The sequence below is a fragment of the Truncatella angustata genome (genome assembly GCF_020726525.1).
Source record: "Truncatella angustata strain MPI-SDFR-AT-0073 chromosome Unknown BKA67scaffold_4, whole genome shotgun sequence".
Classification (NCBI taxonomy): Eukaryota; Fungi; Ascomycota; class Sordariomycetes; order Amphisphaeriales; family Sporocadaceae; genus Truncatella; species Truncatella angustata.
The window spans coordinates 2,687,880-2,715,748 of NW_025763384.1; the positions used below are offsets into that span (position 1 = coordinate 2,687,880).

At 49.5% G+C, this 27,869-nt stretch overlaps 7 protein-coding genes across 7 annotated transcripts; 4 read left to right on the forward strand and 3 right to left on the reverse strand.

Annotated features, from left to right (window-relative positions):
- Positions 1 to 6,042: 6,042 nt before the first annotated feature.
- Positions 6,043 to 6,653, reverse strand: BKA67DRAFT_535862 (uncharacterized protein; the record flags this gene model as incomplete). The annotated part of the gene is made up of 3 exons (XM_046100074.1): positions 6,043 to 6,322; positions 6,419 to 6,480; positions 6,555 to 6,653. 3 exons carry the CDS (start codon positions 6,651 to 6,653, stop codon positions 6,043 to 6,045), a joined length of 441 nt encoding a protein of 146 aa, XP_045958815.1.
- A 1,152-nt stretch (positions 6,654 to 7,805) lies between these two features.
- BKA67DRAFT_517237 (ZIP zinc transporter-domain-containing protein) lies at positions 7,806 to 9,531 on the reverse strand (the record flags this gene model as incomplete). Its single annotated transcript, XM_046097884.1, has 4 exons — positions 7,806 to 8,884; positions 8,933 to 9,221; positions 9,276 to 9,406; positions 9,468 to 9,531. 4 exons carry the CDS (start codon positions 9,529 to 9,531, stop codon positions 7,806 to 7,808), a joined length of 1,563 nt encoding a protein of 520 aa, XP_045958816.1.
- A 1,560-nt stretch (positions 9,532 to 11,091) lies between these two features.
- On the forward strand, positions 11,092 to 12,662 carry BKA67DRAFT_565509 (mitochondrial nuclease). The gene has a single exon (XM_046102814.1). It carries the CDS (start codon positions 11,378 to 11,380, stop codon positions 12,449 to 12,451), a length of 1,074 nt encoding a protein of 357 aa, XP_045958817.1. The 5' UTR covers positions 11,092 to 11,377; the 3' UTR covers positions 12,452 to 12,662.
- A 476-nt stretch (positions 12,663 to 13,138) lies between these two features.
- On the reverse strand, positions 13,139 to 15,043 carry BKA67DRAFT_592628 (WD40-repeat-containing domain protein; the record flags this gene model as incomplete). The annotated part of the gene is made up of 2 exons (XM_046104856.1): positions 13,139 to 14,800; positions 14,858 to 15,043. 2 exons carry the CDS (start codon positions 15,041 to 15,043, stop codon positions 13,139 to 13,141), a joined length of 1,848 nt encoding a protein of 615 aa, XP_045958818.1.
- Positions 15,044 to 16,537: 1,494 nt separating this feature from the next.
- Positions 16,538 to 18,221, forward strand: BKA67DRAFT_518228 (diacylglycerol O-acyltransferase; the record flags this gene model as incomplete). Its single annotated transcript, XM_046097988.1, has 4 exons — positions 16,538 to 16,787; positions 16,838 to 16,878; positions 16,932 to 17,947; positions 17,990 to 18,221. 4 exons carry the CDS (start codon positions 16,538 to 16,540, stop codon positions 18,219 to 18,221), a joined length of 1,539 nt encoding a protein of 512 aa, XP_045958819.1.
- Positions 18,222 to 18,514: 293 nt separating this feature from the next.
- BKA67DRAFT_565523 (major facilitator superfamily transporter) lies at positions 18,515 to 20,668 on the forward strand. The gene has a single exon (XM_046102815.1). The coding sequence runs from the start codon at positions 18,791 to 18,793 to the stop codon at positions 20,603 to 20,605; it is 1,815 nt and encodes a 604-aa protein (XP_045958820.1). The 5' UTR covers positions 18,515 to 18,790; the 3' UTR covers positions 20,606 to 20,668.
- Positions 20,669 to 24,956: 4,288 nt separating this feature from the next.
- BKA67DRAFT_517131 (uncharacterized protein) lies at positions 24,957 to 26,310 on the forward strand (the record flags this gene model as incomplete). Its single annotated transcript, XM_046097876.1, has 3 exons — positions 24,957 to 25,091; positions 25,200 to 25,917; positions 25,970 to 26,310. The coding sequence occupies 3 exons, from the start codon at positions 24,957 to 24,959 to the stop codon at positions 26,308 to 26,310; spliced, it is 1,194 nt and encodes a 397-aa protein (XP_045958821.1).
- Positions 26,311 to 27,869: the final 1,559 nt, after the last annotated feature.

Genomic DNA, 27,869 nt, shown 5'->3' on the forward strand with positions numbered 1-27,869 from the left:
CAATTCCTCTATCTTTCAAAGATAAAATAGTGACTCAATAATCTGAGGGCTACAGGCAATCCGTTATCCTCTCCTACGTAACATTTCTGTCATATACAGGAGTAAAATCTCAAATATTCAACGATGAGATACATCAGATGTCAAGATGACCAAGCAAGGGTCATCCAGGTAGCCGGAATCTCGATAAGTTGGACAAGTGGTCGGTCGGCATCGTCCGATGCCCGTTTGGTGTGTGCGTGCATCTGACCCCCATGTCACCGCAGGAGCTGCGGGGGCCGCTCTAGAATCAGTATACTCCGGCATGTTGGAAGATCTCCTAGATGTAGAGCTAACGTGATTAATCACACACCTCGCTAGATCGGCAAACATTCATCGTGATGAAAGTTGACAAGTTCACAAGTTGATGTCTTGGCACATGATGACTTTGGCAAGGAAAGTGGGTCAAACTAGGAGTCTAAGAATTTGTTGGCTTTACATCGGTAGCTGCCGCGACAATCTCGGTATTTTTGTGTTATTCATTGAAATATGTCGCAGGTAGAAGAAGCCAGTTGGTTTCATTGAAATCCTATGGGAAAAGCTTTGCAAGCAGTCAAAACCTAGCGAGCACCTTTCCAACCAAGGACCTTTGAATGCCATGTGAAAATTGTTGTGGTTTCTTCAGCAAGAAGAGAGCTTGTGTACGTCAACGCCTCATCAATGGTAGCCAATGACCGGCGACGCGGTAAGTTCATTTTTGCAGCATATACACGACCCCCGTGAATAGCTAACTTATCGAGTACCAAGTACTGGTCCGCTGCTGTTTCGTTTGAGACGAATCATAGAGGTTCCTGATGACGGCACCGTTGACGGCCGCGGTCTGGGCTTGTCCCGCTTTACCCAGAAACTCGCAAAAAGACCCTAATGCTAGACTTCAGTGGCGTTGTCATAAATACTACCGAAATTGGGCTTACTGCAGACGTGGGAGGAGGTGTGGGATGAGCGGCGCCATCGAGCCGGCCCGGAGCTGTCAAAACGACATGAGCCTCCTCATCTTGGGGTGTGAAAACACCCTGGTCCAGCAAGCACACTGTCCGGCATCCTTGCACAAAAGCTTGGCCTTCCTCTCCGTTGTTCGTGAGCTTGGTATTGAGTTGAAACTATTGGACCGCGCCGAGAAGCATCATATCAAAGAGTCATTCGATTATGCCAGGAAGATGCATACGCATAAGTATGCGTTGGCCCCTTTTTAACCCGCAAGGATGCCAAGAATAGTGCTCAAGGCACCCGAGGTTTCTAAGGTCAGAGGTCTATACATCATGCTAAGCTGCAGTGGAAACACTGGAAACGTTTGCTATTACAAATGCATACTTCTACACGGAGGTATATTAGTTCTTCGAAAATATCTCATAAAATTCTGCATTTGAAATAGGTTGGGTGCAACTTCTGCAAGGCGACACGGGAAAATGGAAAGCTGAATAAATTTGCATTCAGTGTGTATATGCACGTACCAAAAAGCATTTTCATTAATCTCAAACGTATGCACCTGTCTCCAAACCAGGTGAAAACTGTGGCCTCGCTTGTCGAGTTGCGCGGCAGTGCTCATTCTACATCCGTTGTGGAGAGCCCATTTCCTTAGCCGCACACGATCGAGCATTATTGTTGCATACTTTGAGTTATGATCATAATCGAGCGACCTATCACTTTTGACAAGATAGAGATAGAGCAATCACAGATGTGATGTTTGTCTTGGTAACCTTATTCTCTCCTTCCCCGTGTGCGACAATGGCATTATTATGATCGTTGCTCGTCTTGATGTGCTCTTGAGCCCCAGGTGTGTCGAGAGTCGATCCGAGTGTTTTATTATTATATTGGGTGCGAAATCGGTGCTATTCGCTGTCTCCTCCGGTGCACCAAACAGCATCTTACTTACTACTAATACATATCCAGCTTGGCAACTTGCAAGTTGTTTGCTGCACTATGATTCTTACGTTCATAACACAATCCACACCCCTTGGGTTTTCTATGTCCTTTTAGACGGGCTTGCTTCATGACTGGCTTTCTGTGTGATGCGATTTCGTGCGCAGTTTCTGATTGACTACCCCCCATAACCTAGATCCTTTACTGTCATGTTGATTCAACTCCCTCAGCATCATGGATCCTTATGTAATCTTTCGCGCTTGTAATTTAGATCTTCCATACTCATTTCAACCTTCGTAATTATAATCCGTAATCATTAAAAAACCAGGAGGCAATGACCGAGATCAATATATCATTACGTAGCCAAAGGCAACCATTTTGTCGTGCATTTCGGCTAGCTATGCTCGGTTGGCATCGAAACACTGTTTCAAGCATTCTTTAGAATTCTGTGACCCCTTTAGTATTATGGTAGTTCAAACCACCATTACATGTCGCTTTGTTCTAATCATGAACATAGCCGAACGGAAGAAAAACCAAATATCATGGTTTGGAAACAAGACATCTAGACGAGTAGTTCTTCATATTTAATTCACAAAATCTCGCCGTACCATTTGAAAATTATCCTTGTCCAAAAACCTAAAGTGTGTTTTGCAACCATCAGCAGTCCGAAAACATTCATTCAAAACGACTGAACATTATACATATCATTTATACTCATCGCCTAGATCCCCGATAATGAAAGAGACTACAACCCAATCCGGGATATCCAGAACTCCAATGAATATTATTTTTGACTGCATACAATATTTCGATCATCTACATGATCTCTCAAACTTTTGGATGGCATGTAGCGAATTCCGGGGTTGGCCAGGACTCGAACAATCGGTAAGGACGGACATGAAAATGCAACAGCAAATGTTCAGCTATTGAATGGATTTCAAGTGCTGGCGGCACTATGCTCCCTTGATGGATGAGAATTTTCATCGACTGCCAAAATTGTCATGGCCAGACTATTATCAATCGTTGAAACATCGCGCTGAGGTCTCCTGGTCAGACTCCGTACTGGGATACATGCTAAATAGATCAATAAATCCTACTAAACAGTCTACGCCAACTTTAAATCAGACGATGGATAACTGCGTAAGCATTGATAGTATTGCCACTGTTATAACCTTCATAAACCTCATCAACTACAATTACTTGGTGTTAAGTGGGGTTTTAAATAGCCAACAGCGTTGAGCTGCGCGGTAATGGCCGAACGACAGAATTTCGTTGGCAAGCTTCTTGATGCTGGTTGTAGTCTGGAATAAATCCTCGTTCTTGGAGGAAAACGACCTCACCCACTTTTTTTTGTCCGAACCGCAATAGTCAAGATGTCTGGGATCTCAACGTACGGCGCACATACGGTTTTATTCCTTGAATCCTATGGGCCGTTTTGGGCACCGCGGCTGGCCGTCTATTGAACGACTTGGTTGAAGATATATTACACCGATGCTGGATCCGAGAGTCACCCAACCGTTGTTCCATTGCGCAATTAGTACCTAGCTCAGTGTTGTGCTTCTTAATATTAAATGCTTGAGATGATAAAGAGAAGCAAGAAGCTCAGATCAAATTTTCTCACAAATGCTATGGATGAACCAGTCTCAACGTCTCAGACTGTGTATATCTGATTAAAATGGTGCCAGAGTTGGCAATTTTGACAGAGCCAAGAACACTCTTGTTGCTCAAGCTAGAATTGGTAGGCTGAATGGTTACACAGACCAGCTTCTCAAGCATGATCTCCACGACGATTAGCTGGATTCTGTGAAATTTCTCTACCTATGATGAATTCGGAACAATATTCAACACATTCGCAGGGGAGGTCAATTGGACAATTACGGAAGAAGTTACTGCATCAGCCATTAGGAAAAACAATTCTCGCCGTCAATATAGAGCAACTACAGTCATTAATTGACTCCTCGAGTTGAAACCGAAGATGAGAACCTCCATTTTCCAGTCTGCTATCGAAGCAGAAGAGCGTGTTCCATGGATAGACCTACTCGCCAAAAGTAGGGCTAGCTTTTTTGAGGCAACCCAAAATGGACCACACGTCCCACTCATGAGAAACGGTGAGCCACATATCTGCGAGTTCGCATTGCAATGGTTACTTTTTTCCAGCTTTGACAGGGCTACTAATGACGGTAGGTGGGATGCCTAGGCCAGCGTTCTGAGGTTACTCCACGATCGTGCAAACGTTAGTGGGATTAAGGACACATACACATGTTCACAATAAGGATATATAGCTGCGTTTGGGAGAATGGCTTCTCGTGCGGGACGGATTGGAATTCCAGCGACTTCGTTACATTCCTGGCCGAGGCAGAGATGGATCTCCTCCAGATCGAATTACAGCTGGCATTATCCAGGGAGTTGAATCTCCACCACAAGGCAATCCTGGTATCAACACGAAAGAGGCAGTAATCGATCGTTTGTATCTAGCCACACACAATTTAATAGGGTCATTATTCTCTTTCCAAGAGAATTTCCACGCGCAGGTCCTCTGTCTTTGACGCGAAATTTCAGGTGAGCACTTTCCAGATGCAATGTAAAATATACCAAGTTGGAGTATTGTTTTCATTGGAGGATCCGCACACAGCCATGTGGATCATCATGTAAAGAGAATACCTTGTTATTATGATAGCATCATCTAGTATAGCACTTCGTTAGGCAGGCCAAAAATTCTTTCTGCAGTTTTAAGCAGTAATTTAACCACGCCCTCTCCCAAATCACGATATAATAATAATACACTTCCCAAAAAACAAACTACATCGTTGTATGCACGTTTTGAGGGTTCCTCTCCCTCCTTCTCACCCACACACACACACACACACAAAGTAGTACACTTATTCATGGTCTCTATCCAAAATTTGTGGATTGTTTGTCGTACAAACTTGTGCTGACTTGGAGACCATGTAGATGCTCAGGTCAAGTTCACTATATAATAAAGGCGAAGAGGATACAATTTGTAACACCGCGACCATGCCTATCATTACATCTAGATGAACTCGTTGCAAGGTTTAGTTAACTAATACCTTATTTTTTACCAGAAAGCAGACTCCTAATGCAATTTTTCATTATTTAAGACAGGAAAATATTCTGTTTCGATGCGATTGTTTTGTTGATTATCAACGGTACAAAATAATGAAGGCTACGATCCAGCTAATTCAAGTTACCACTACATTCACCTTATCATGGAAATGACGCACATAGTTTGCTTGCAGTGACCACCCAGGAACCATGGTGTGACACAATCAAAGAGCAAATAGACATATCAATCACACAGGCGCGGATATATAAACTACGCAAATATCCCGTTGCGAGAAAGAATCGTGCACAGGAAAGCATTCACCAAGCACTAATCAACCGAGATAACTTTTCAAGCTGCAAGATGCAATTCAATCCGCAACTTATCAAGAAGGAGCGGTATATTGCCATTTTTACATGGTATATACCTGGAGTTCTTCCAAATGTTTACAGAAGATTATCATGGGGCATTGGTTACTGATGCATCATCGTAATTAGCGGCTAGTCTTCTGCTGCATCATAGGCTGGTGCGTTCTGATTAGCCTGATACTATGGAGTGTTATATCATACTACCCGCAGATCACCGTTGTGGACTACCTATAAGCAAGCGATTTTTAGTTGAAACGATTGCTTCATTGGTTGGGTACCACGTACGGATAGATTAGAAGCCTTGTTTCGAGGTCATCTCTCGTTACCTGTAGACAGTCCAAGAGCCAGATATTAGTATTGCTTTGCAACGTCTACGGAGGAGCGATTGTGAGAAAGATTAAATACTTGAATGATATGCCAGTGAGTCACACTATAAGGGCATAGTATCCTCGTAAGAAGCATCCTTACTATTTCAATTTTATCTGGATAATCAATCAGATAACCATCCACTATAAGTGAATGTTCAATGCTATTCAATCTCTATTTATAAGAATTTTTCCGTCTGAAAGCAATCAACCACTGGTACGTAATTTATAAGTGCACATACGTGTTCCTAAGTCTTTAAAATTTTCATGACATGGTTTTCGTTGTAGGGACTAGCCTCCTCTATGTTGCAAATAATGTAAACCTAAAAAACAAGCTCTACGTAGGGCTGTTCTATGCGGATGATATCCTTCCACCTATGAAATCCAAAATACTGTTCTCCAGAAAACACGCCATGATAAACATCAGCAGTAAAAGTGTCTTCTTGAACTGCGCCATGACTCCGGGGAAAAACAAATGCGCCTTCAAGGATCTGGTAACGACCAAATATCGCGCTGGTTGGGTTGCTGCTGGCTTCATTCTCATCGCCTTGTCCTCCTTAGCAGCAGCAACAGCAACAGCAATCGCAGCACTCAGCACAGCAGACGCCCGTACATATGCCACAGCATACAGCCTGCAAGTTATCGTTAGATACTTCTGAGCCCGGGAACCCGCCTCCTCTGCGGCGCGGAACTTACACCAGGTCCACCACCACGAAGCCCGAGCTCACTGCCCGTTGGTTGCTGCATCATCATCGGCTGCATTGGCCTCTACGAAACCAGCTCTGTCAGTCTTGTAATGCTCAAAGACAACCCCGCCGTCGACAGTTCCAATTGCTAGGACGATAGAACAGGTATGTCACTTACAGGTTGCTCGAAGTTGACTCCCGCAAATTCCGGTCCATACACCATCGCCGGCGCCGGAGCCTGGGGCATTGCGATAGGCGACATCCTTGTTGAGTCCATGATTTTTCTGATACTGCTTGGTGTCTCAATTGTACACTTTTTCGTTGGACTCTATAATAGCAGATCTGCCTGGCAAGATTTGGATTGGAATAATGAAATACGCAGAACGCCGGCCGAAAAGTCAAGGGTGGTTTGTTATCTTTCAAATTTTTGATGAACACTCGTACTAGTAATATAAACAATCAAAACCGAAAGAAGAAGAAGAAGAAGAAAAAAAGCCGATCAATCCGTTAGTTGGTTGGTGGATGGCTGTGCATTTGCATTTGCATTCGCATTATTCGCACCCTGAAACCGAAAATTGCTGACTGCGGGTGGACCTGGCTGCTTTCGTACGTTAGGCTTACTACGCCTCTCCACGAGGGTCTGAATCTCCTTCTTCAAGTCGAACCTCGTCTTTTCTCCCCCAAATGACACGTAAACACATCCTTCGGCCACAGTTCGCTTTCTGTTTCGTGTTGCACAGAGCTGCAAAGCACGCGTGGATTTGCGGCTGGGGCGATGATCCTTTGGATCAGTCTGTCCCTTGCGCAGCGACGCAGTAGGCTCAGCTGAACGCAGTTACCCATGGGACGCTGCGCCCGCCCGATGGGCCTTTTTGGCGTCGGTGTATGCATCTGACTATGCGATATATACTCCAGCCCTTGCCCAGCTGGAGATCGCACAAGCAGACGCAGCCGACAGAGCATTCTAATCTCTGCATACTAAGCCTCTACCGTCCCATGTGGTTCCCTGCTATTTCATACTAACAAGATTATAGCGACTTGGTCGAGCCACTTTTGTGTAATTGCGTACAAATAAAAATACCACTGCAAAAAGCCTAGCACCATTTTGTGCCTATCATCACTCGTTGCGGCGTATGTAGATTGTCTGAATCGTATCTTTATTGAACCCTATAAATGCCGATCGACAGTCGACCGCCTCAGGACATGTGCAAATTGCTACAACCGCGGGGCGGAATCTGTTGTTCTTGTCAAGCCTAAAGTTTGGCCCTGGAAACCCTATGCCATGTGCAAATCATTCATTATTGTTCATGCCCTTTGCTGTTACCAGAACGCCTGATGCTGTACAACCATCTCATAGCGTCATATCACCGTATTCTTGAGCGGAAATTTATGAATGGTTCAATTATCTACCAGTTCTCCGTCCATTGCATTAATGTGCATGGCCTGCGAATGCGCTGCTGAGTCCAAGCAACGCCATACCCATGAATGCAAACAAAATGCTTAGATTACGGTTGTGATTTAAGCTCAAGCTCTCGACGAAAAGCGAAAGCGCAACGCTTGCCATGATGCCGGCTGTGGTAGCAAAAAGGCAACCATATGCGACATCGTTCGGTGTCATGTGAGTATGCTTGGCTATTTTAAACCAAAGGACTGCAATGCCAGCTCCAAACGGTTGACTCAACCCGCCGAGCAGGAAAGACCACCCCATAGCTTTGGCACGGTTGTTGAGCGCCATATATAGTGGAAGGGCCATGGCGAACCCCTCTGAGATGTTGTGGACAAACAACGCAAGGAACACGCTGAATCCAAGAGATGGGTTCGCATGGTTTGTCGCGTACGTAATGAAACCTTCAGGAAGTTTGTGAAGGGCAATGGCGATAGACGTCTGGAGTCCAATGGATAGGAATGCATTCTCTGGAACATGGTGATGGTGTTGCGCTTCCACATCCACAGAAGTCTCTGATGCACCGTCATCCAATGCTGGTTGGTCTTGACCCAAATCCTGACTCGGATCACGAGACCGAGCTCGGCTTATTCGTCTTTGCGATTTGCATAGTTGATTAGGCGCTATATCCTCGTCAATTTCTTCGTTGACTGGCTGCATACCACCGGTTAAACTGTTGCCGGTAGTCGTACGCATAAAAACGGGTGGCCTCGTCAGGTGAGTAGAGGATCGATTACCGTGATTAGATGATCGGCTACTGACTGCCTTGAAACATTCCTGACCGCAAGGATCCGAAAAACCATGACATGGCCCGTCAGCGTCGCAATTCGTTTTGGAATCAACGGCAAATGCGCTGACTCTCCTTGTAATAAGTTGAACCATGGACGGCCGCCGATTTGCTGTAGCAGGTCTATTGCGGGCTGGATGAGGTGTTAGAGATTCTGCCATACTGTTGCTGGTTCCTATGCTTGGTCTGGACAACTCCCGGCCGCGTCCATGGCCGCTCTGGCTCGGCAATAGAGGGGTCGACTCTGTAGCCGGGCCATTCTCCCCGAGACTGTTTTCTTGAACACTGGCGTGATCGTGCTCGTGGTTATGCTCGTGGTCGTCACCGGTGTGATGATGATTGTGCTTGTCAGAATCCCGGACATGTGAAGATCGTCTCTGTGTCTCGCCGTCTACATGATCATGCTCATCTTCATGCTGCTCCTTGTGGGAATGGTCGCAGTCGACGACATGAGAGGGGAGGAAGCGGTGGAAGAGTCGTGATATGACCTGAATTCCGACGAATCCACCAATGAAGCAACCTATCAGAATGAAGCCGGCCGGCTGCTCCTTCAGACCTCCTTTCTTGAGATAGCTTTTGGCTTCTGGTAGCATGCTGTACAAAGCCATGAATATCTGCAGGCGACAGTGAGTCTCAAATCAATGATTTGGTTTACTGACCGTACTTACCATAACCCCGAAGCTCAGGCTCAAAGATGAGGCCAGAAATGCATCACTGTCCTGTATCCGAAAGCTCTTCTTGCCAGGAAGAAGGCGGATGAGCGTGTCGACGCAGATGACACTGGCGCCTAGAACACAGGCTGTCGTGACACAGGTCAGTATACCATATGTTTTATGGCTGTACCGACTGGTATGACTTACCAACACCACTTACGAGGGCCATGATCCAACCCCTCGTGTCATTGCTCATTTCCATGGTATCCATGGCGGACAACCTCGCTAAATGAAACCGCGAGACTTTGCTTAAAACCGTGCTGGCAGCGTAACCACCTCCCTGCTGCACACTCTCTCGGTGAGTTCGCTATATCATGGGAGCACCAGTGTATATGTATATTCGAAATGCCGTCGGCAGGGTGCACGTAATTGTTCTAGGTGTTATTGGTATCGGCGATGACGGAAAGAGACAGAGACGAGCAATGGCAATATTTAGGAATTATTGGCAGGCGGTGATGCGGGCGCTATTGTAGCTATGATGGCATTAAGTGCCAAGGGCACTGGCAGGCTCGTCACAAACTAGTGAGGACCTTGATGGACCACCCTGCTGGGTCACCTTTGTTGCAATCTAACAGGGGGATAACGGCAACCTTGTCCCAGGTCGAGTGCAAGGTATCGTCTTTAGTGATAGAGGGTATGCTCTAAAACACAGCTACGCAGAAATTGTGTATATACATTCGACCAGAGCACAATTGCCATTCACCTTGTTCATTATCCGGACATGGAGATGCGATGCAGGAACGAACATGGAAAGTCAAGGTCCAGCTAGGAAAAAGCCGACAAAGGTGCATACATACCCGCGCCCGAGTTGAGGCTAGGTTAGCGAGATCTGAGGGGATCCATTCATCTGTATTTTAGTTCCAAGCAGAGTGAGAGACTCCCAGAGAGTGCAGAACAGGGCCTGTAGAAACCCTTTCTGGCCTGCACGCGGACGGTCAAAGGATTTAAAGTTGTTTCTGTCACAGATACTTGCAACCCACTATAGTATCACGAGGCTTTTGTATTTGTCATACGAAGTACTGACTCACAGAATTCATGTAACACACTCTCAGAACTTGAACACATAGCAGATTCCTGGAACAGCGCCTTACATTTAGCAAGCCAGGATGATGAATCATGCACGAATAGGGAGCATCACTTTGGTCAGCACGTCCACGACACGTCTCCATCCGCATCGGCTTGGTAGTTACTTGACGCCGACAGTGGGGGGGTTGCAGCCTAAGATCTGCCTGAGGAGAACCCCTATAAACCAGGACCGCTTTAAGGTTATTGTTGGAACTATGGATCCGTCCCGATGTCATTGCTTCCTGTGTGATGTGCAACAGTTTGACATGCTCATGATTCCTCCTGTGCAACATTGTTTTCCGACTTTAAAAGGAAGGCAAAATCGCCAAAGTAATGCAAGAATTGCTCTCAAGCACATGCAATGACAAACTGCAGGAAACGCCGTGCGGGAGAAGAAGAAAAGACAAGGAGAGAAGAAAACATAACATATGACTTGGCATATTTAAGAGAGGCCTATATTGGGCCTGTAAACCTCACAGGCTGCATATGTACTACGTGAGCATGGCGACTGAACGGGTGTTGGCATGGACAATGACAACTGATCAAGTTATCAACTGGGCCATGCAGCTGATAGCCCTCAGCCTCCCTGTGAGTCGTGCGGCTCGTTGACTGCCCCGCTACGTAGTAGCACACGCCCTAGACATCCCAAGGGTACAGGGGCCTCTCTGTAGGGTAGGGGGGCCTGGGGGCGTCTCTCCAGTTACAACATGCGCCGCAGCGTACCTGCAGCTGCCAACCCATCCTCTCAGCCCTGTCTCGAGGCTGGCAGCACCTCAAAAATTTCCCAGGTTCCCTACTGAGACAATCGATCAACAGGTACACACCCTCATCACCACGAGGTCGCCACAACTACCCCGTGGCTCTGTGTACTCATTCATCATACGCCTGACTCCCAGTCGCTCTCTTCACCGGAAAACCCGTCCACATTTCACTTCATATAAAAGCTCAGTGGCAGAGGCAGCTCCCAGAGGGAGCCAGGGATCTCATTCACGATGTCAAAAACAACACTCGCAATTATCGCAGCGGCCAGCGCAGGAGCCGGCGCAGCCATAACCGCAAGCATGTATTCGCTGCGATCAGAGCGCAAGCTCGACCAAAGCACAATATCCACAACCACTACAACTATCTCTACCACGCCCGCCGCTTCGGCACCTATACCCATACCCGCCAAACAAGTATTCGCACAGCCAGGCCAGCCAGGTCTGTCTACTTCCGCACCTGCTGCTCTGTTCAACGCCCCGGTCGACCCCTCCGGTGTCTTCGAATATGGCTTCCCAGGTCCGGTCTCCGATATCGCCACACGATCGGCACTCGTCTCATCCTACGACCGCCGCCTACGCAACCCCCACTGGGTCGTCGAGCACATCACTCCGGCCTCGCTAGCCCAGCGCGACGGCGACCGCAAGCACTCGGCCTTCTTGGAGGACGAGTCGGTGCCAGAGAAGTTCCGGGCCAAGCTGAAGGACTACTTCCGGTCCGGCTACGACCGGGGCCACCAGGTTCCCGCGGCGGACTGCAAGTGGTCGCAGGGGGCCATGAACGACACCTTCTTCCTGACCAACATGTGCCCGCAGGTGGGCGAGGGCTTCAACCGGGACTACTGGGCGCACTTTGAGGACTTCTGCCGGCGGCTGACGGTGCGGTACCCGAGCGTGCGCATCGTCACCGGCCCCCTCTACCTGCCCAAGAAGGACCCGGCCGACGACAAGTGGTACGTCCGCTACGAGGTCATCGGCAACCCGCCCAACGTCGCCGTCCCCACCCACTTCTACAAGGTCATCTTCGCCGAGTCCGCCCCTGGTTCCGCCTCCGCTCCCGTCGCCATTGGCGCCTTCGTTCTGCCGAACGCGCCCATCCCCAACGGGAAGCCCATCACCGACTTCGAGGTGCCCGTCGAGGCCGTTGAGAGGGCGAGCGGGCTGGAGTTTGCTTCCAAGCTGCCGGTCACGAGACGCAAGAGGCTCTGTGCGGATACCACCTGCGCGCTGGTCATCAAGGACTACGCGGACAGGCAGAAGGCTTTTGCCAAGCCGGGCGCTGCGTCCGTGCCTGCTGTGAAGAGGTAGTAATCACGCCGTACAGAGTACATGATGCATAGACGTTTGGTTTAGATTTGCGACCACAAGCCGTGCAACTCGGAGTAATAGTTGACCTTTGGGCCTCCGTACGCATTCACGACAATAGGTGTAATATAGGCTGGAGAGGAGACGACGGGCTCGGAAACACATAGGAAATGACATAGCATAGCATTCTGCATTACATCTACTATACTAGACAACAAGTGCTAGGAACCACCACGCGCATAATTTACAGACATTCCCAGAAGCAACAACTCGACCAAGTCAACTGCCCCGTTCTTCTCATGCCATGCTCGCTTTTGACACACACAGACACATACCGGCAAACGCCTGGGTATCATGAACCCAATTCCAATAAATATCCAGATACGCCTTTAACAAGTACACGCTCGGATCTCCAGCAGTATCACTTCTCCCGTCCAAGGTTGTGTGTCGTGCGCTAAGACAGGCATATACGCTCCTTGCGCCTGTCACGACTCCACATCAGTCGCCTTGCTGACCCGGTGCGCCTTTCTCTCTTATGTAGCGCGGCGGATTCCCCTATGCTGCCTTCTGGAGTGGATGATTGGTCTTGAACGCTATCGCTGACGCGTAAAGCTTCGTCGTAATAACCAACCCAAGCTCCGTCCTCTTCAGATGTTCAAGGCGACCCTGTGGAAACTCTGGGCCCCCGTCCTACCTAACGCGAGTGTAGTTGCCTCTTTTCTGTTCTTGCTTCAAGCTTTCCTCCTGACTAGGGAGAGGTGCTCTTCTACGGCCACCACTATCTAGCCCTGACATATCCATACCAGGTGGTAGTATAGGTGGTGCCGGGTAACCAGCTGGGAATTGGAAATTGGGAGGTGGTACCATGCCCGGTGGCAGCATTCCTGGTGGAGGAGGCAGGGGTACGCCAGCTTTTTGCATCATTTCTGTGATTTTCGCGAATGCTTCCGGATCGTTGGGATCCATCCCCGGTATAGGTAGAGGTGGCGGCGCACCGCTAAAGTTTGGTGGCATTGCGAAGGGGAGTGGTGGCGGTACCACGCCAGATGTGCCCATTGGTGCAGCACCCACGCCGGGAATCTGCGGTGGAGGTGGTGGGACACCGTTCGCTGGTAGAGAAAGACCAGGCAGTCCCGGCAGCCCTGGTAACCCTGGGTGCTGGCTCTTGCCCGGCATCTTCTGATCAACCAAGCCTTCAGCTTCGTCTTCCATCTCCTGCTCCTCCTCTTCTTGTCGTTGACGACGTGCATCACGACGGTGCCAGGTTCCTTGAGCCTCGGCAGCCGCCTCGCCAATATGATATCTGTCCTGGAAGATATCTGTCTCGCCAGGACGTGCTCTTGACCAGAATCTCGTGATACGGTCATTGGATCCTGAAGCTAAAATATGGCCTAGAGGATGCCAGTCTAGTGACCATATTGCAAAGTCATGTGCATAAGGTATCTTGTGGGCGGGATATATGGTTTGTGCTGGCGCCGATGCTGGATCCGCACTCTCATATGGGCTGATACTGAGAGGTTGACCAGCAGGGGTATTTGGTTCATCCAGCAGATAGTGGAATAATGAGCCCTCAGAGCCTCCTGTACTCAGGAGATTCGGGTGGATAGGATGCCATGCTAGCGTAGAAATATCCTTCTCATGGCCCTTGAGCAGACAAACGTCTTTCATCATGCGTAAATCAAACACCCTGGCCGTCTGATCTCTCGCCGATGTAGCCAAGCAGTTTCCCCGGACTCGTTCAAACACTGTCTTCGTGATGGTGTTTTTGTGCCCATGCAGTGTCCGGAGGCAACGACCTGGCGCTCTTGGGTCCCATAGCTTCACCAAATGATCCTTTGACCCAGAAACAATAAGACCCATAGTAGGATGCCAGTCGCAGCTCTTGGCGTCCCATCCGTGGCCTTTCAACTCCCGCTCCTCCACACCATCTGTGAAGTCGAATATCCTCACTTTTGAGTCATCCGAAGCAGTAACGAATTTCGAGTCGTTTGGACTGAAGGCCAGGTCTCTGATAGGGTCGTGCGAAACCTGGATCGCTTTGACGTTGTTGAAGTTAGGTTGCCAGTACTTGATGGTGCCGTCGTGGTCCGCTGAGATAAGCCAGTCATTACTGTGTGAATATGCCATGGCACGAATCGCAACATCGTGGGCCTGCATTATCGTCTCAAAGTTGAAGCCTGTACCATTCCATAGCGTGAATTCTCCGCTAGTTGACGCGGTCAACAACCTGCGTCCCTCCGGGGTCCAACGCACCACATTGACGGGGTGTTTGATCTTATTTAAAGATGAGTGAAGGTGCTTGGCAGGCACCGAATCTGCAGGATTCGTCACTCTAGCCAATGGGGGAAGCATCTAGTGAAATTAGTATTGTATTCAGGACAACTGGCTACTTGGTGTCCGGAATCCTACATCAACGATATAGCTCGCGCTGGGTCGCTCTGCCTCGCCCTTGAAAGAACCCTGGTACCGTGGTCTGCGATCGCGTATCCAGTGTGCCATAGTCGCGCCATAATCAGTGACGGGTCGTCGCCCTCTGGCCCTTACAAAACCTGCCCCATCGCCGCCATGGTCTCCTCCACGTGGTTCGTAGGCCATCGTGCGGATATGCCAGAATGACACTATTTCGAAGTCATACGGGTTGTGGGAGACTCAAAAGGTGCCGCGAATGATCATAAGTGTGATTGATGTTGATGTGGAAAAGTGGTTGAAGTCACATGAGTTCCCAAGACACTTTGCAAGGCTGAGGTACCTCCCATGGAATGCTTTGCCTGGAGCTCAGAGTGGAATGAATGCAGGCACGCGCCAGGCGCGTGCTTCAGTCGCCAAAGGACCCACTACAGATGGGAAGCAGCACCTGCAGCCCGGAATATCCCCGGGCCTTGTTTGGTTACTTTGTTCGCGCTAGAACCAGCAGCTGCCAAACGGCCGGTTCCAAGCACTGAAACTCGCTGAGTGATGGTCTGTATTGTGCATTGTTTCGCAGTGCTACCTGGTGTATGTGTTATTGACACGTAAGAGCATATACCTACTCTTGTCCACATGGATCCAATACTTGTACAATCTTCAAGGGTGCCAAGTGTCGTCAATGAGATGCCTACCGTAGTTTTATCATTCAACCTGAAGGAACCTACCGGCCAAGCCTGTTAAAGGGGGTTGTCCTTTCCAGAATCCTCACGGCCATGCCTACATACGTAACTACAGTAGGTTTGGCCCTTTAGCGCAGCAGCGTAGCATACCAAGGTATTTTCACGTCTTTGAATATCCAAGAGATGCCGATTTCTTCCGGCAACCAATACAAGCCACCTGCCGCCCAAGCCGTTATTACTGATGGACCGGTGGCCCCCTCGCCCCAAGCTCCTTCAGCCCAAGAAGTCTATCCCCGAAGCGAAAGCCAATGCGCATAGCCCCGCCCAATCACATGCGTATTTGTTGTACTCCTTGTCCTAGGTGAACCGGGATCGCCAGGGCTCTGATGCAATGCAGCAACGATGTTGAAAGGCATTTTACTCTGCCCAGCTTTCGCTGAAATTTTCCCTCACGACCGGGCGCTATTACCGCAAATACCTGCAGCATTCCAATTGAATCAATGGAGAATTACATTGACCAATCCCATCTGCAAGATATGATGCAGCTTCCCCTCCATCTTCGTAGATAACAACTGTTTACCCATATATCACGACACTTGGTTTCCAACCGGCACGACGTCAAGACGAGCGGGAGAGAACAAGGTGGGACTCAAACTCTTCATATCGTACAGCGGTACAACCAGACCGACAACATTCATTTGGCTGATTGCTCTAACCTTAGGCGCAGGCATACCCTTTTCTATTTAAGCCATTGCTGAGCAATCTCAAAGTATAGCTCGCTTTAGATTTCGCCGCCGCATTTAGAGTTTGGAGGGGGGATCCGGCTAAGCTACTGGAGATAAAAACCACAGTCTGGACTTCGCACTCAAAGAGCACAGTCTCCGCGGGGTATATCGTAGTTGTCCTTCGTCCTGAAGCGGATCGAATTGATACTTGGACGTGTTGCCACGAGCAGAACTGGCATTACGCAACGAAGCAATCCCTCAGTCGAACAGGCTTCAGCATGGAATCCGTGACTGCTACAAGCGTGGAAACGGCTTCTACCCCTACCTTGCGACGCCGAACCGATGATCGTACACGCGAATTCAACAGCAACGGGAACAGCAATGCGAACGGTGGTACTCCGATATTGATAAGGAGATATAGACATGTTGCAGCCATTCATTCCGAAGCAAGGCCGTCAACTCTCAGCCATGACGCCCTTACGGCTCCTAGCTTTCTGGGCTTTCGAAATCTGATGGTCATAGTCCTTGGTATTGTCCCTTGACCAGTTCCCGAAAGAATACAAGCTTATGGATGCCAGTTGCCGGAAACCTGCGGTTGGTTATTGAAAATCTTCAAAAAGTGAGCTTCACACATTCCATCTCGAGCTGTTCGTTGGCTTACACGCAGCTTAGTATGGCAACTTGATTTGCTTCAACTGCCACGGAGTTTCAAAGCATGATCTTCTCATGGGACTTGGTCTCTACTTCGTGATACCGTGTTTCCTCTGGGTTGCCCATTCAATTGAACTATTTGCTGCACAACAAGCTAAAGCATCGAGAGCTCTGGCCATCCGCCGGGGAGGCTCGGCCAGTCCGACTGAAGACCAGTCGAAAGTCTTCAGGGCCATGTGGATCAGAGTCAGATGGCTACATGGGCTGAACGCAACTCTCGCTTTGGGTATTACCAGCTGGGCGGTATACAATCATATTCACCATCCCTTGATTGGGACCGCGACAGAACTTCATGCCATTATTGTCTGGCTGAAGACGGCCTCTTATGCCTTGACGAACCGAGATCTGCGCCATGCGTACTTACATCCGGTGAAGGGCGAGTTGGCTGCGCTTCCCGAGATATATGCAAAATGCCCATACCCAGAGAATATCACCATGGGAAACCTAGCTTACTTCTGGTGGGCCCCAACTTTGGTGTATCAGCCAGTATATCCGAGGACAGAAAAGATACGATGGAAGTTCGTCTTTAAGAGACTTGGCGAGACCATTTGCTTGAGTGTACTGGTATGGTTTTGCAGCGCTCAATACGCTGCTCCTGTCTTGGAGAATTCCATCAACAGTATGAGCACGTTGAGAGTTACATCAATTATTGAGCGACTCCTAAAACTATCCACAATATCGCTCGTCATCTGGCTGGCCGGGTTCTTTGCAACCTTCCAATCCTCCCTGAATGCACTGGCCGAGATTACGAGGTTCGGAGACCGCAACTTTTATGATGATTGGTGGAATGCGACCAGTTTGCGCGACTACTGGAATATGTGGAATAAACCAGTTCATGCGTTCATGCGACGCCATGTCTATTCTCCAATGAAGGGTCGCGGATATAGCCAGAACGCCAGTTTCTTTGCAGTCTTCTTCGTCTCGGCTGTCTTGCATGAGATGGCGGTCGGTGTCCCGACACACAATGTCATAGGTACGTTGACGTCGTCGCTAATTTGAGGGGCTTGAGCACTAACAAGCTCGACAGGCGTTGCGTTTCTAGGCATGATGTTCCAACTGCCTCTGATAGTAATTACGGACTGGGTCAAGAAGGCAGTGGGTGAACCGAGCGGCAAGATCATTGGCAATTGCACGTTCTGGATCACGTTCACCATACTCGGCCAGCCATCTGCTGCGTTGATATACTATTATGCGTGGCAAGTGAAGTTTGGAAGCGTCAGCAGAATGACTGCAGTCGGACCGGGCTTGTAGTCATTGGGTACACAACAGGCTTCATACCATTGGTTGGGGTTTGTATAGACGGTGGTAATTATAGTAATACTTATTGAACAGCACGTGTGCCTCGTATTAATGCAATTTTGCCTTTTCTCTATAGACTGGTATGTCGGTTGGTTCGATTTTTTATTTTTTATTCAACGTAGGTACAAAGTCACTCCGACCAACAAAGATGCCATGATATATAACATAGGACATTTGATATGATCCGTTAGATTAGATCCAAATCGAGGTTGTTGACTTCGCGTCATGGTTGTGGCTGCTAGACTAGCAAAGTCGGCCTATCCCTGTGTATGGGGAAGCTGGAGACTAAAGTAACATTGGAGCTTTATCCAACCTATGCGCAAATCAAAACAACAACAATCCTAGATCTGCCCGGCCACTCCGAACTGCTCGTCTCCCTCGACTGAAGATGTGATACGGCTGTGCTTTTTACGGCCTGTCATCAGATCTGTTCCCCCCAATTGCGCGCCACAAGTCTCAGTATCCTTTGTACGACAACCACCCCGCCATCTGCCTCGTACCATCTGGCATCGACGTCAACCATGTCGCGCATCCGCCGTCTTCTGCCTTTCTCCCCATCCACGACGCCGCTGCAGGCCACGACTTACCTGCTGGGCATATCGCTCTTCAGCATCTCCTTCCTCGTCTTCCTCAACTCGGCCGTCTCGTTCCTTATCACCGACCTGCTCGACATCAAGACCAACGTCGGCGACATTGTCGGCACCCTCGGCTTCGTCGATGAGATCGTCGCGCTCGTCGCCTGTCCCGTCTGGGGTCTGGTGAGCGACAGGCTGGGCGTGCGCTGGGTTGCCGTACTGGGATACGCGGTCATCGGCCTCAGCCTGTTCTGCTTCGTGCAGGTGGGCCAGGGCTGGGAAGGCGTGAGGGGTCTCGTGGCTGTCAGGATCCTCTTCGCGGTCGGCGCCACGGCCGCCGCGACCATGGTCACCGCCATACTGCCAAGCCTGACGGATGACGACGACGCCGGTGCTGACGCCGGGGACCCGCACGAGGAGAGGACGGTCGCGAGGAAACCGGCCGGGCATAACAGCAATCGCGACAGCGTCGCCATGAGCTTCGAGAGCGAGGTCACCATCACGCCGGAGCGGTACAGAGACTTGAGCGCCGACGGCAGGAGCAGTAGAGGCGGCGACGGAGGAGATGAGGATATGCGACAGGATGACAAGGGCAGGAAGCCATCTGCGCTTGCGGGTCTTGTGGGCCTTTTCACGGGATGCGGTGCTCTGGTGGCGCTGAGTCTGTTCTTGCCTCTGCCTGCACGATTTTCTAAAGGCGAGGGCGTCACGCCGGCTCAGGCAATCACCTCGAGTTTCTACGTTGTGGGAACCGTGGCTTTGGTGGTTGCAGTCTTTGTGTTCTTTGGACTTCAGGGGCTCAAAGGCGAAGAAGGCAAGGGCTGGCGGATGCTGCTGGGGTCGCGGAGGAAGGGCGCAGATGCTTCGAACGGGGATGCTGTTCTGCCTGACGAATCAAAGGCGTACAGGCCATTAGCATACCGTCACCTCCTTCTTTCGTCCCTGCGTCTGGGCTTGACCGACTCGCACATCGCCATTGGCTATCTCGGGGGCTTCGTTGCGCGGGCCAGCACTGTGGCGATCAGTCTTTTCATCCCGCTATACATCAACACTTTCTTTATCAGTAATGGTTTCTGCCAGGGGTCACCGCACGATCCGTCGCCTGAGCTCAAGAAGGAGTGCCGCGCGGCTTATATTCTGTCGTCTATCCTTAGCGGTGTCGCTCAACTTATCGCGCTGTTATGCGCGCCTTTGTTTGGATATTTGAGCGCGAGGCGGTGGAGAGGCGTGAACCTACCGATTCTGGTGTCTACTTTATGTGGTGTTGTCGGCTATATCGCGTTCCCACAGCTGCAGAGTCCGGAGTACAAAGACATCAACGGCAGAGGTGGTAGTGGAGTTGTCTTCTTAATTGTCGCATTGCTGGGCATCAGTCAGATAGGAGCCATCGTGTGTAGTCTTGGCTCGCTGGGCCGAGGTGTGCTGAGCGCAGACTTGCCTCCTACGTCTTCGGCGGCGGCAGCGACAGAACAGGGTAACAGCGAGGGAGAGGCGGCGCCTTTGCTTGAGAATGGAAACAGCGCGGGCACGGGAGGAGATGAGAAACTCATCTCGCGGGTCCAGCTAAAGGGCTCGGTGGCGGGCGTCTATTCATGGTGTGGCGGCGCTGCGATTTTGTTACTGACAAAATTGGGAGGATACCTCTTCGATGTTGCGAGCACTGGAGCGCCGTTCTATTTGATGGCAGGTTTTAATGCCATGCTTCTTGTCGCCGTGGTGGCCATTGATCTTGGAAAGGGGGTCAAGGCTGTTAGATCATAGAAAACATTAAGGTTATATGTAAGCAAAGAAACGAGACCGGTTATGCAAGCACAATACTAGAGTTTTTATTTTATTTTATTTTTTAGTCCGAGGCTACCGTCCATGTCATGGATGTTCGAACGAAGCCCGAGTCCAGGTGCAGCAAATATGGTTCAAATTAGTGATCTGGCTAGGAAAGACTAACAAGAACTACCTCTCTGTCGTACAAGATAACTCTTCCCAAAGTCGCGACTAATACTTAATCCTTACACTTCTACGATTCTAGATGGAAAGCTCTTCCTCGAGGATATCCTCGAGTAATTCTCCATACATGGTGCTCTTAGGCGTCGTTCAGGAGGATGGAACAGGCCATCTGTGTTCCTTCGTGGGTTCTGCGGGGCCCCAGATCTCTTCTGTAGATATCTCCTTCGAGTATTTTCTTGCATTGTATGTCAGGTTTGTTGTTTTTGGCGAACTCTCAGTCATCCTTTATACCGCTCTAACTCGTCAGGACTGAGTCAGCATTCTGAATGTGATATGGTGGTGGTGTGCGGCTGGCAACCGAGAAGCAAACTGCTGGGTTTGGAGACTTCGTGGTCAACGACAAGGTGGCGGACGCTTAATACTCCCAGCTTGCGCACATCATGTCTCTCGGAAAGGTGAAGCCTGTTTGATCCTGCCTTTTGACTAACCTTAGGCAAGTCTCATGCTGAGGTCGAAAGCCAGCCTGAAGCCGCTTCTCAGTGATAGTCACTATATTGAAGTGTGCTGGCCACGAAGCGGCATCGGCACGAGCCTTACCGTTTTCGACCACCGATGACCACAGCCACCATGTCTCGCTGGAACGTTGCACCTGCAGATGTCAAGGGCCCGGCGATGTAACTAATACAAGAAAGGATTCGTAGCCAAGGATGATGTGCAAGGATCCCGGGATCGAGAATGACACTAGAAACTTTCTAGAAGGTCATGCCACGCAAGATGTCGCTTTCTCCGTAAGCGCATCCGCTGAAGCATCAAGTCCCAACAGGCAGAGCGCATTTGCTGATACAGATTGACTTTTCTTATCGCCTCTGCAATACAAGTAGAAGCGATGCTGATTCTAAACAGCCCATGCAAGGGGGCGGTCATTTAAAGCTGCAGTAGGTTTTGTAGCTTGAAACGGTAGGGCTATAGTAAGATGTTCAGCCTCTGTCCGATCATACCAAATGGCGTAAGCCCATGACGCTTAAAAGCTGCATGATCCTGTAACTGAAAAGCAATTCTTGTGGCAGTCATATGACCTGCGCATCTATGAAGAAGATGTATGTTCCTACACTCGATAATCATACAAGAAAGATCACATATTATTGTGAAGTCAGAATATTGTCGTATACCCTGCCCCTTCATACCATTTGATAGCGGTGCTGTGATACATAACAACCAAAGTCGCACTTGCAGACGTTGAACAGGTGTTATGTCGATTGTAATGGGAACTGGTTGGCGTCTCGAGTGCCATAGAGCGGCGTGCACCGCTGGACAGGTTTCGTTCCACTGGGCCAATTTTTGTGATGGCCGGGGCCGAGCGCTAAGTCTCGCTACGCCGCTGCATTTTGCGTGGAAGCGAAACCCTTGAAGATCAGTCTGAACATTTCCGAGGAGCTCAGAAAGGTGCCAAGATCTGCTTCTACCAATCCGGTGTATGATCGTAGACCCTGGCACGTTCGCAAATGGCCAAGTCTGATTACGAGGAGCGGCAGTTGGGGCTTAATGGGTATCTCGTCTCTTTTGGGATAAAATTTCCCGAGATTTGCATTGTCAGTGGCCGCGGAATTGCTCAACTGCTAGGGCGGAAATTCGAAATGCGTTATCTCTTATCCACGGCACTGTTCTCGAAAAGACGTGGGATGCTGTGCCAGGTAGCGTCTTATGGAAGATCTTAGACAGTCTAATAAGACCTTGGATACATGGATTGAAAGACCTCAACTTCGTCAGAGATTCCATGCAACTAGAGTAGACGCAATACATATGTCCATGGGAACGAACTGGTGAAATGCTTGGCATGCACTTAGCGATGAGTACTTCCCAGACACATTGAGACTGTACCCTGCAGCCTCATGATCATAATCATCTGCAATTGGCAGAAGAAGATCTGAGGAGGGGTCTGTCACTTTTCGCCAACCAACGTCAGGAAACTGTCGGTTGCACAAAATGAACCGGCATCATGAAATGACCGCACACACCATCAGTATCTTATCATTACTGACGTCGATACGGCGCTTCCGGTCGGAGAAGTGCAAACCACGTCCCCTGGTAAAGAATCGAACACCAATATCGTCACCGGTCCATTAAAAACACCAATCACTGCGAGGCACGATTCCCAAATGTTTGGTATCAGGGCTGTAGATGCCGGAGCTAATAACAATGATCGCCCACTGAAGTTCAAATGCCACCGGGCAGGCAATAGCTTAAAATTTTGACGTTGGTCGAGATTCGCATTTTTGTCACGCGGTGGTTAGTCTAAAGCATCGCCATTCGTGAATGCTCTGAGACTTGGAATTTTCGAGTCCCAAGTGGTGGTAAACCGCCCGCGATTGAAACAAATCCCATAGAAACAACTGACTGTTCGGTTTGGGCGGCAGACCGGTTGAGAGACGGAGCCTAGGTTCGATTAGATGTACCGTGCGTACAGGTCACCTGGCTTGGTACAAATGAGCCTCTGAAGCCAGGGTATATCTAATCTTGATCGCTTGCAAGTAGTGATTGAACCAATTTTGTACAAATATATCATACTATAGGCGAGCAATCTGCTGCTAACTTAGACTATTAATCCCGAGCCTTTTGTCTAAGTCACGCCAAGATGCCGCAGGGTCTGGGCGGTCGTCTGCACTGTTTCCGAACTTTTCGTAATGCGGTCGCAAGTGCTGTGAAGTGAATAAATCGTATGCACTTTTCACCTGAGATCATGGAGGGTGACATCCATGGTGCAGCGAAAATTCAAAAGATGACTGCAGGCCGCCAGATGAGAGGAATCCTACATGAGGCTCCTTGTGTCCTGCTTCCCCGGTTTATGCAACAAGGGAGGAGCAAAAGGTACATTTGTACTTATATTGGAAGTACTTGAGTTTCGATTACTCTATAATAACAGGCTCCCCCAGAAGGTACACGCGACTGCAGAGGAAGCTCTCAACGATCTCGTTTCTCCACATGGGACATTGCGACACTATCCTACAATATCTTCAATCAGTATTTTGGCCTTGGTAGTATTATGGTCTAAAACAGTTCAATCTGAAATTCCGTCGGTTGACTATTCTATTCCAGAGCACTTTTGAGCACTGTCCCAATCGTTTCCCCACCTTCCCATTAGGAACACCCCAAGCTTCTGGGTGAGCAAGAATTGAAGTAAAAGCGCCTGCGCAACAGAAACGTCCTGGGATAATCCACCAAGTCTAAACATCCATTCCGTGGACCGAGGCGGATCTCAGCCAAGCTTCAGAAAAACGGGTCAAATCAGAAAACGTCTGCATCTGTCACGACTCAGACCTCAGCTCCCACTGCCCAGCGCCTTGAGGGGGCCCGCTGTTGAGAAGTACCAGTACCAGTACTATGCACCAGCACTAGTCCACACCACAAGTGCACAGACAAATAGACTGCAGGCCGAACACCAGCCGAAAGGTGAACGACGTCGTCTGCTGCAGTTCCGAGAAACGAGAGCTTTGGAGCACTCCACAAGACGAGAAAACTTCTCTTCGGTTTTCCAAGTTCCCAGGCGGCCCGAAACACGCAAAGTTCTCAAGTCGCCAGTTGATCTGACCATTAGGTCTTTCTTAATTCTTTCGTCCGGTTGTGCCTTTCTTGAATTTTAGAAAGCACACCATCCATCGTCCAAAGCAACCTTCCGCTGAACTCTTAACAAACAATTACATAACCCGCCCTCAGCCGTTTCCTCCTCTTACCATACACACACTTGTCATCACTTATCTTGACCTGTCTTTGCTGCGCGTAACGGCCCCCCTAATCTTTCCCCTGGAGCCGCTTGGATCATCCATCCTTATCTCCAGCAGAACAAATCCTACATACCCCGTCCCGTCTTGTCGGATCTTCGGTTCCCCAGATTATGTTCTGATTAGCTTGCATACGCGCATTTGAGTGCCGAGGACGCTTGTATTCGGGGAACTTGCTGGTGGTTGTGGTTGTATACTATCACGCCATCATTGACACTGGAATCCGTTACACAATCAAAACTCCTCACTTGGGCCTTGACTGTGTATCAGCCCCTAAACATTGGCATTACACAAACGTTTGTGTTGGCATACCTGATACACCTGTGAGAGGCGTTTGCCGCCTGGCCAGTCGGCAATCGTCTCCTATATCCGAAACTGTCATGTCTGACAATATGTCTATTGATCAGAAAGAACCTTCCAAGGAGAACACTCCTGATGATTCAAAGGCTTCGAGTCCCGATCAAGAGCATAGTCCTGATGCAATCCAAGAAACCCAGCCGGCCAAGCGCAAAGGCGGGCGCAAACCTGTATGTGAAAACATTTTCTCACATATCCAAGTGTCTCAATTTTGTTTGTCCGCGCTTGGACTTTGCCACATACTAGCCGACCATGAACCTTCGCTAACATAATCTTAGATATATGCAACCTCGGAAGAGAGAAAGCAAAGGAACCGTCAAGCCCAGGCTGCCTTCCGTGAGCGAAGGACAGAGTACATCAAGCAATTAGAAGAAACCATCAGGGTTCATGAGTCTAACTTGTCGAACCTACAAGCAGCCCATCGCAGCGCTGCTGATGAATGTCTGATGTTGCGCTACAAGAACTCACTGCTTGAAAGGATACTGCTTGAAAAAGGTATTGACGTCCAAGCTGAGCTTCAAGCCAAAACAGGCAGTCCGAATCTCGGACCAACTCACATGCCCCAGAATATGGTTCAGCCTCCACCTATCCAGAGGGCCATTATGAACAGACATCACCACTCTCGCAGATCTGCTTCTAGCATAGCACCTAAGCTCGAACCCGGCGCGAACTCCTTGGCGCAGCCAATGCACGGCATGCAAAATGTCGCGTCGCCAACATCGCGCCCAACGCCTCCATCGCATACCGCGTCTCCTACTAACCCAGCTCCCGGTTATGCTGGCTCTGCGCTATCTCCCAAGACCAGCGAACCTTCGGGCATGCGACCAACGATTCCCGCGCCCATGCGACAGCTTCCTCCGATGCAAGGCCCTGTAGCGGCAGCGGCAGCACGACAACAACTGATGCAACACGGCACTGGCGTCGGTCAACGTCCGGGTGGCTTCTATCCCACCCCTGGGTTCCAGAACCACATTAAGCAGCTCGGCAAGCTGACCCGTTTCTTATGTATAATAGACCTTTGGCGTCCTAGGCTGATTCCTTTTTACAGAGCAGGAGTATGATGCTCCTAACGACATGATCGACGACGTCGAGCCCGACACCCCGGGGCCAGGCCCTTACCCAAATCAATACCACGGCACCCAACAGCAGCAACAGCAGCAGCAACAACAACAACATCAGCATGGTATGTCTATGGCCTCTAACGCGACTGGGAATGCGGTACAACAGAACGCGAGCGACGGACAGCACGAGCCAGTCCAAACATCGGGTCAAGGATACCCATCTATGACGCAGCTTCTGGATCCGGCTCTGGACTGGGATCCTTTCGGTCTGAGCGCCTCGATGGCTTTCCCTACGCAGTTCTCCTTCGATACTAGCAGCATGCGATAGAGCTGTACAACACAGCAGAAATTCTGATCTCTCCTAACACGGTGAGGCAAGGATCTTATGCACGCTGCCGGACGAATCTGCCACTGTGACGCACGACTGAGGAACGCTTGTCAAGTTGTCAGCCACAGTATGCGCTGCAACAATCTTGTAATCATTGGATAAATACTTGACGACAAGCGGCGCCTGTGGTGCCGTATTGCATCCAACCATGAAGAAGTTAATGGATAATGGCACGAGGCAGAGATGTGACCCCATATTGAGAGGCATAGGTTATGGCGAATGGGCGAGCTTTTTATTCGAACTATTCAGCAATCGAGGACAGGAAAAGGCATTATACCCAAAGAACGGACGAATTATTTTTACCAGCATTGGCGGCGCAACGGTGGGAAGGAAAAGTTACAGCTTCATTTAACCTCATATTACGGCCACAGCGACGAACAGGTTGTTTGTCAAATCATTGAGACAATGCCGCACAATACGAGCATTTCAGCGCCGATTCTAGTATCGCCAGCGAACATCGAAGAGTTCCGCATCTAATTGCGACGCTGGAGCATTCCTTGGGGTACGGGTTCCTCGAAACCTATACCTTCGCTGTGCGTACATATCTTTATTTTTGATGCGACGTTTCTAAGCCTCCAGGCTTCTTTCTTGTACATATTCACGTGGGCAGCCGTATTTGAGAGATATCTACGCAATTGGTTTCATGCTTTCCAGCTAGCAGATCGTGAAGGACTTCAATGGCCAGCGGACAAGTGTCAACAGTCTTCTTTTTTCCTTGAATTTGTGTATATATCGAGCGGGGTCGTTGAGTACGCCCATGCACAGTTGCAATGGGTTTCCAGACGATCAAAAGCGGGAGGGGTAGCTCAAACGCTTCACCACCCCAGCCAATGTAGATTTACCTTGAGTAGGCTAGCCCGTATCAAATATATTTTCGTTTGGGAAAGGAAAAACTACAGGCATCAGGATGCATGTGCCTGCATGACCCCATCGTGCATTTCCGCGGAGCATGAGTCGTGAAAAGAAAATCGGTTAAATCAATAAATGGTAGCCGGTAGTCGGGTCCCGGCACATTGGATTCAATAACAGCTCTGCTTCTCACCGGCTCATGGGCACATGTTCGTCTGGCCCAGCGTCTACCCCAATGCCAACACCGCGTGACAGGACAGAGAATGCAGACCCCGAACGTCAGATAACCAAACCCCGGAAGCCACGTCTGATCATTTTCCACCAACCCTTCTTCCACGAGGTTTTCGCCTGTGAGCCTGAACGAACAACGTTTCACATATGAAAGCTGCAAGTCGACAGCGCGGACGCAGTGGTTCAAAGCTCATTGGACACGAAAGTCGCCGTTACTGATGGTCCGCTCGAGACAACTCCTGCGCTCAGCACCGCAGGCAGGTCCCAAGACGGAATAGCGACCGCTGTGGAAACCTTTTCATGGTGGATGCTCTGGGTTTTATTTATTTATTTTTCCCACCCCGCAGCAACCTCGAGCTAGAATCGTCCCTTCTTCGGAGCCGTCTTTAATGAGCATTTATGCCTTTGTCGAATTGAAC

Bases quoted from the DNA above. Each gene is read 5' to 3' on its own strand.
- BKA67DRAFT_565523 (XM_046102815.1), top strand. From the start codon at position 18,791: ATGTCGCGCATCCGCCGTCTTCTGCCTTTCTCCCCATCCACGACGCCG.
- BKA67DRAFT_565509 (XM_046102814.1), top strand. From the start codon at position 11,378: ATGTCAAAAACAACACTCGCAATTATCGCAGCGGCCAGCGCAGGAGCC.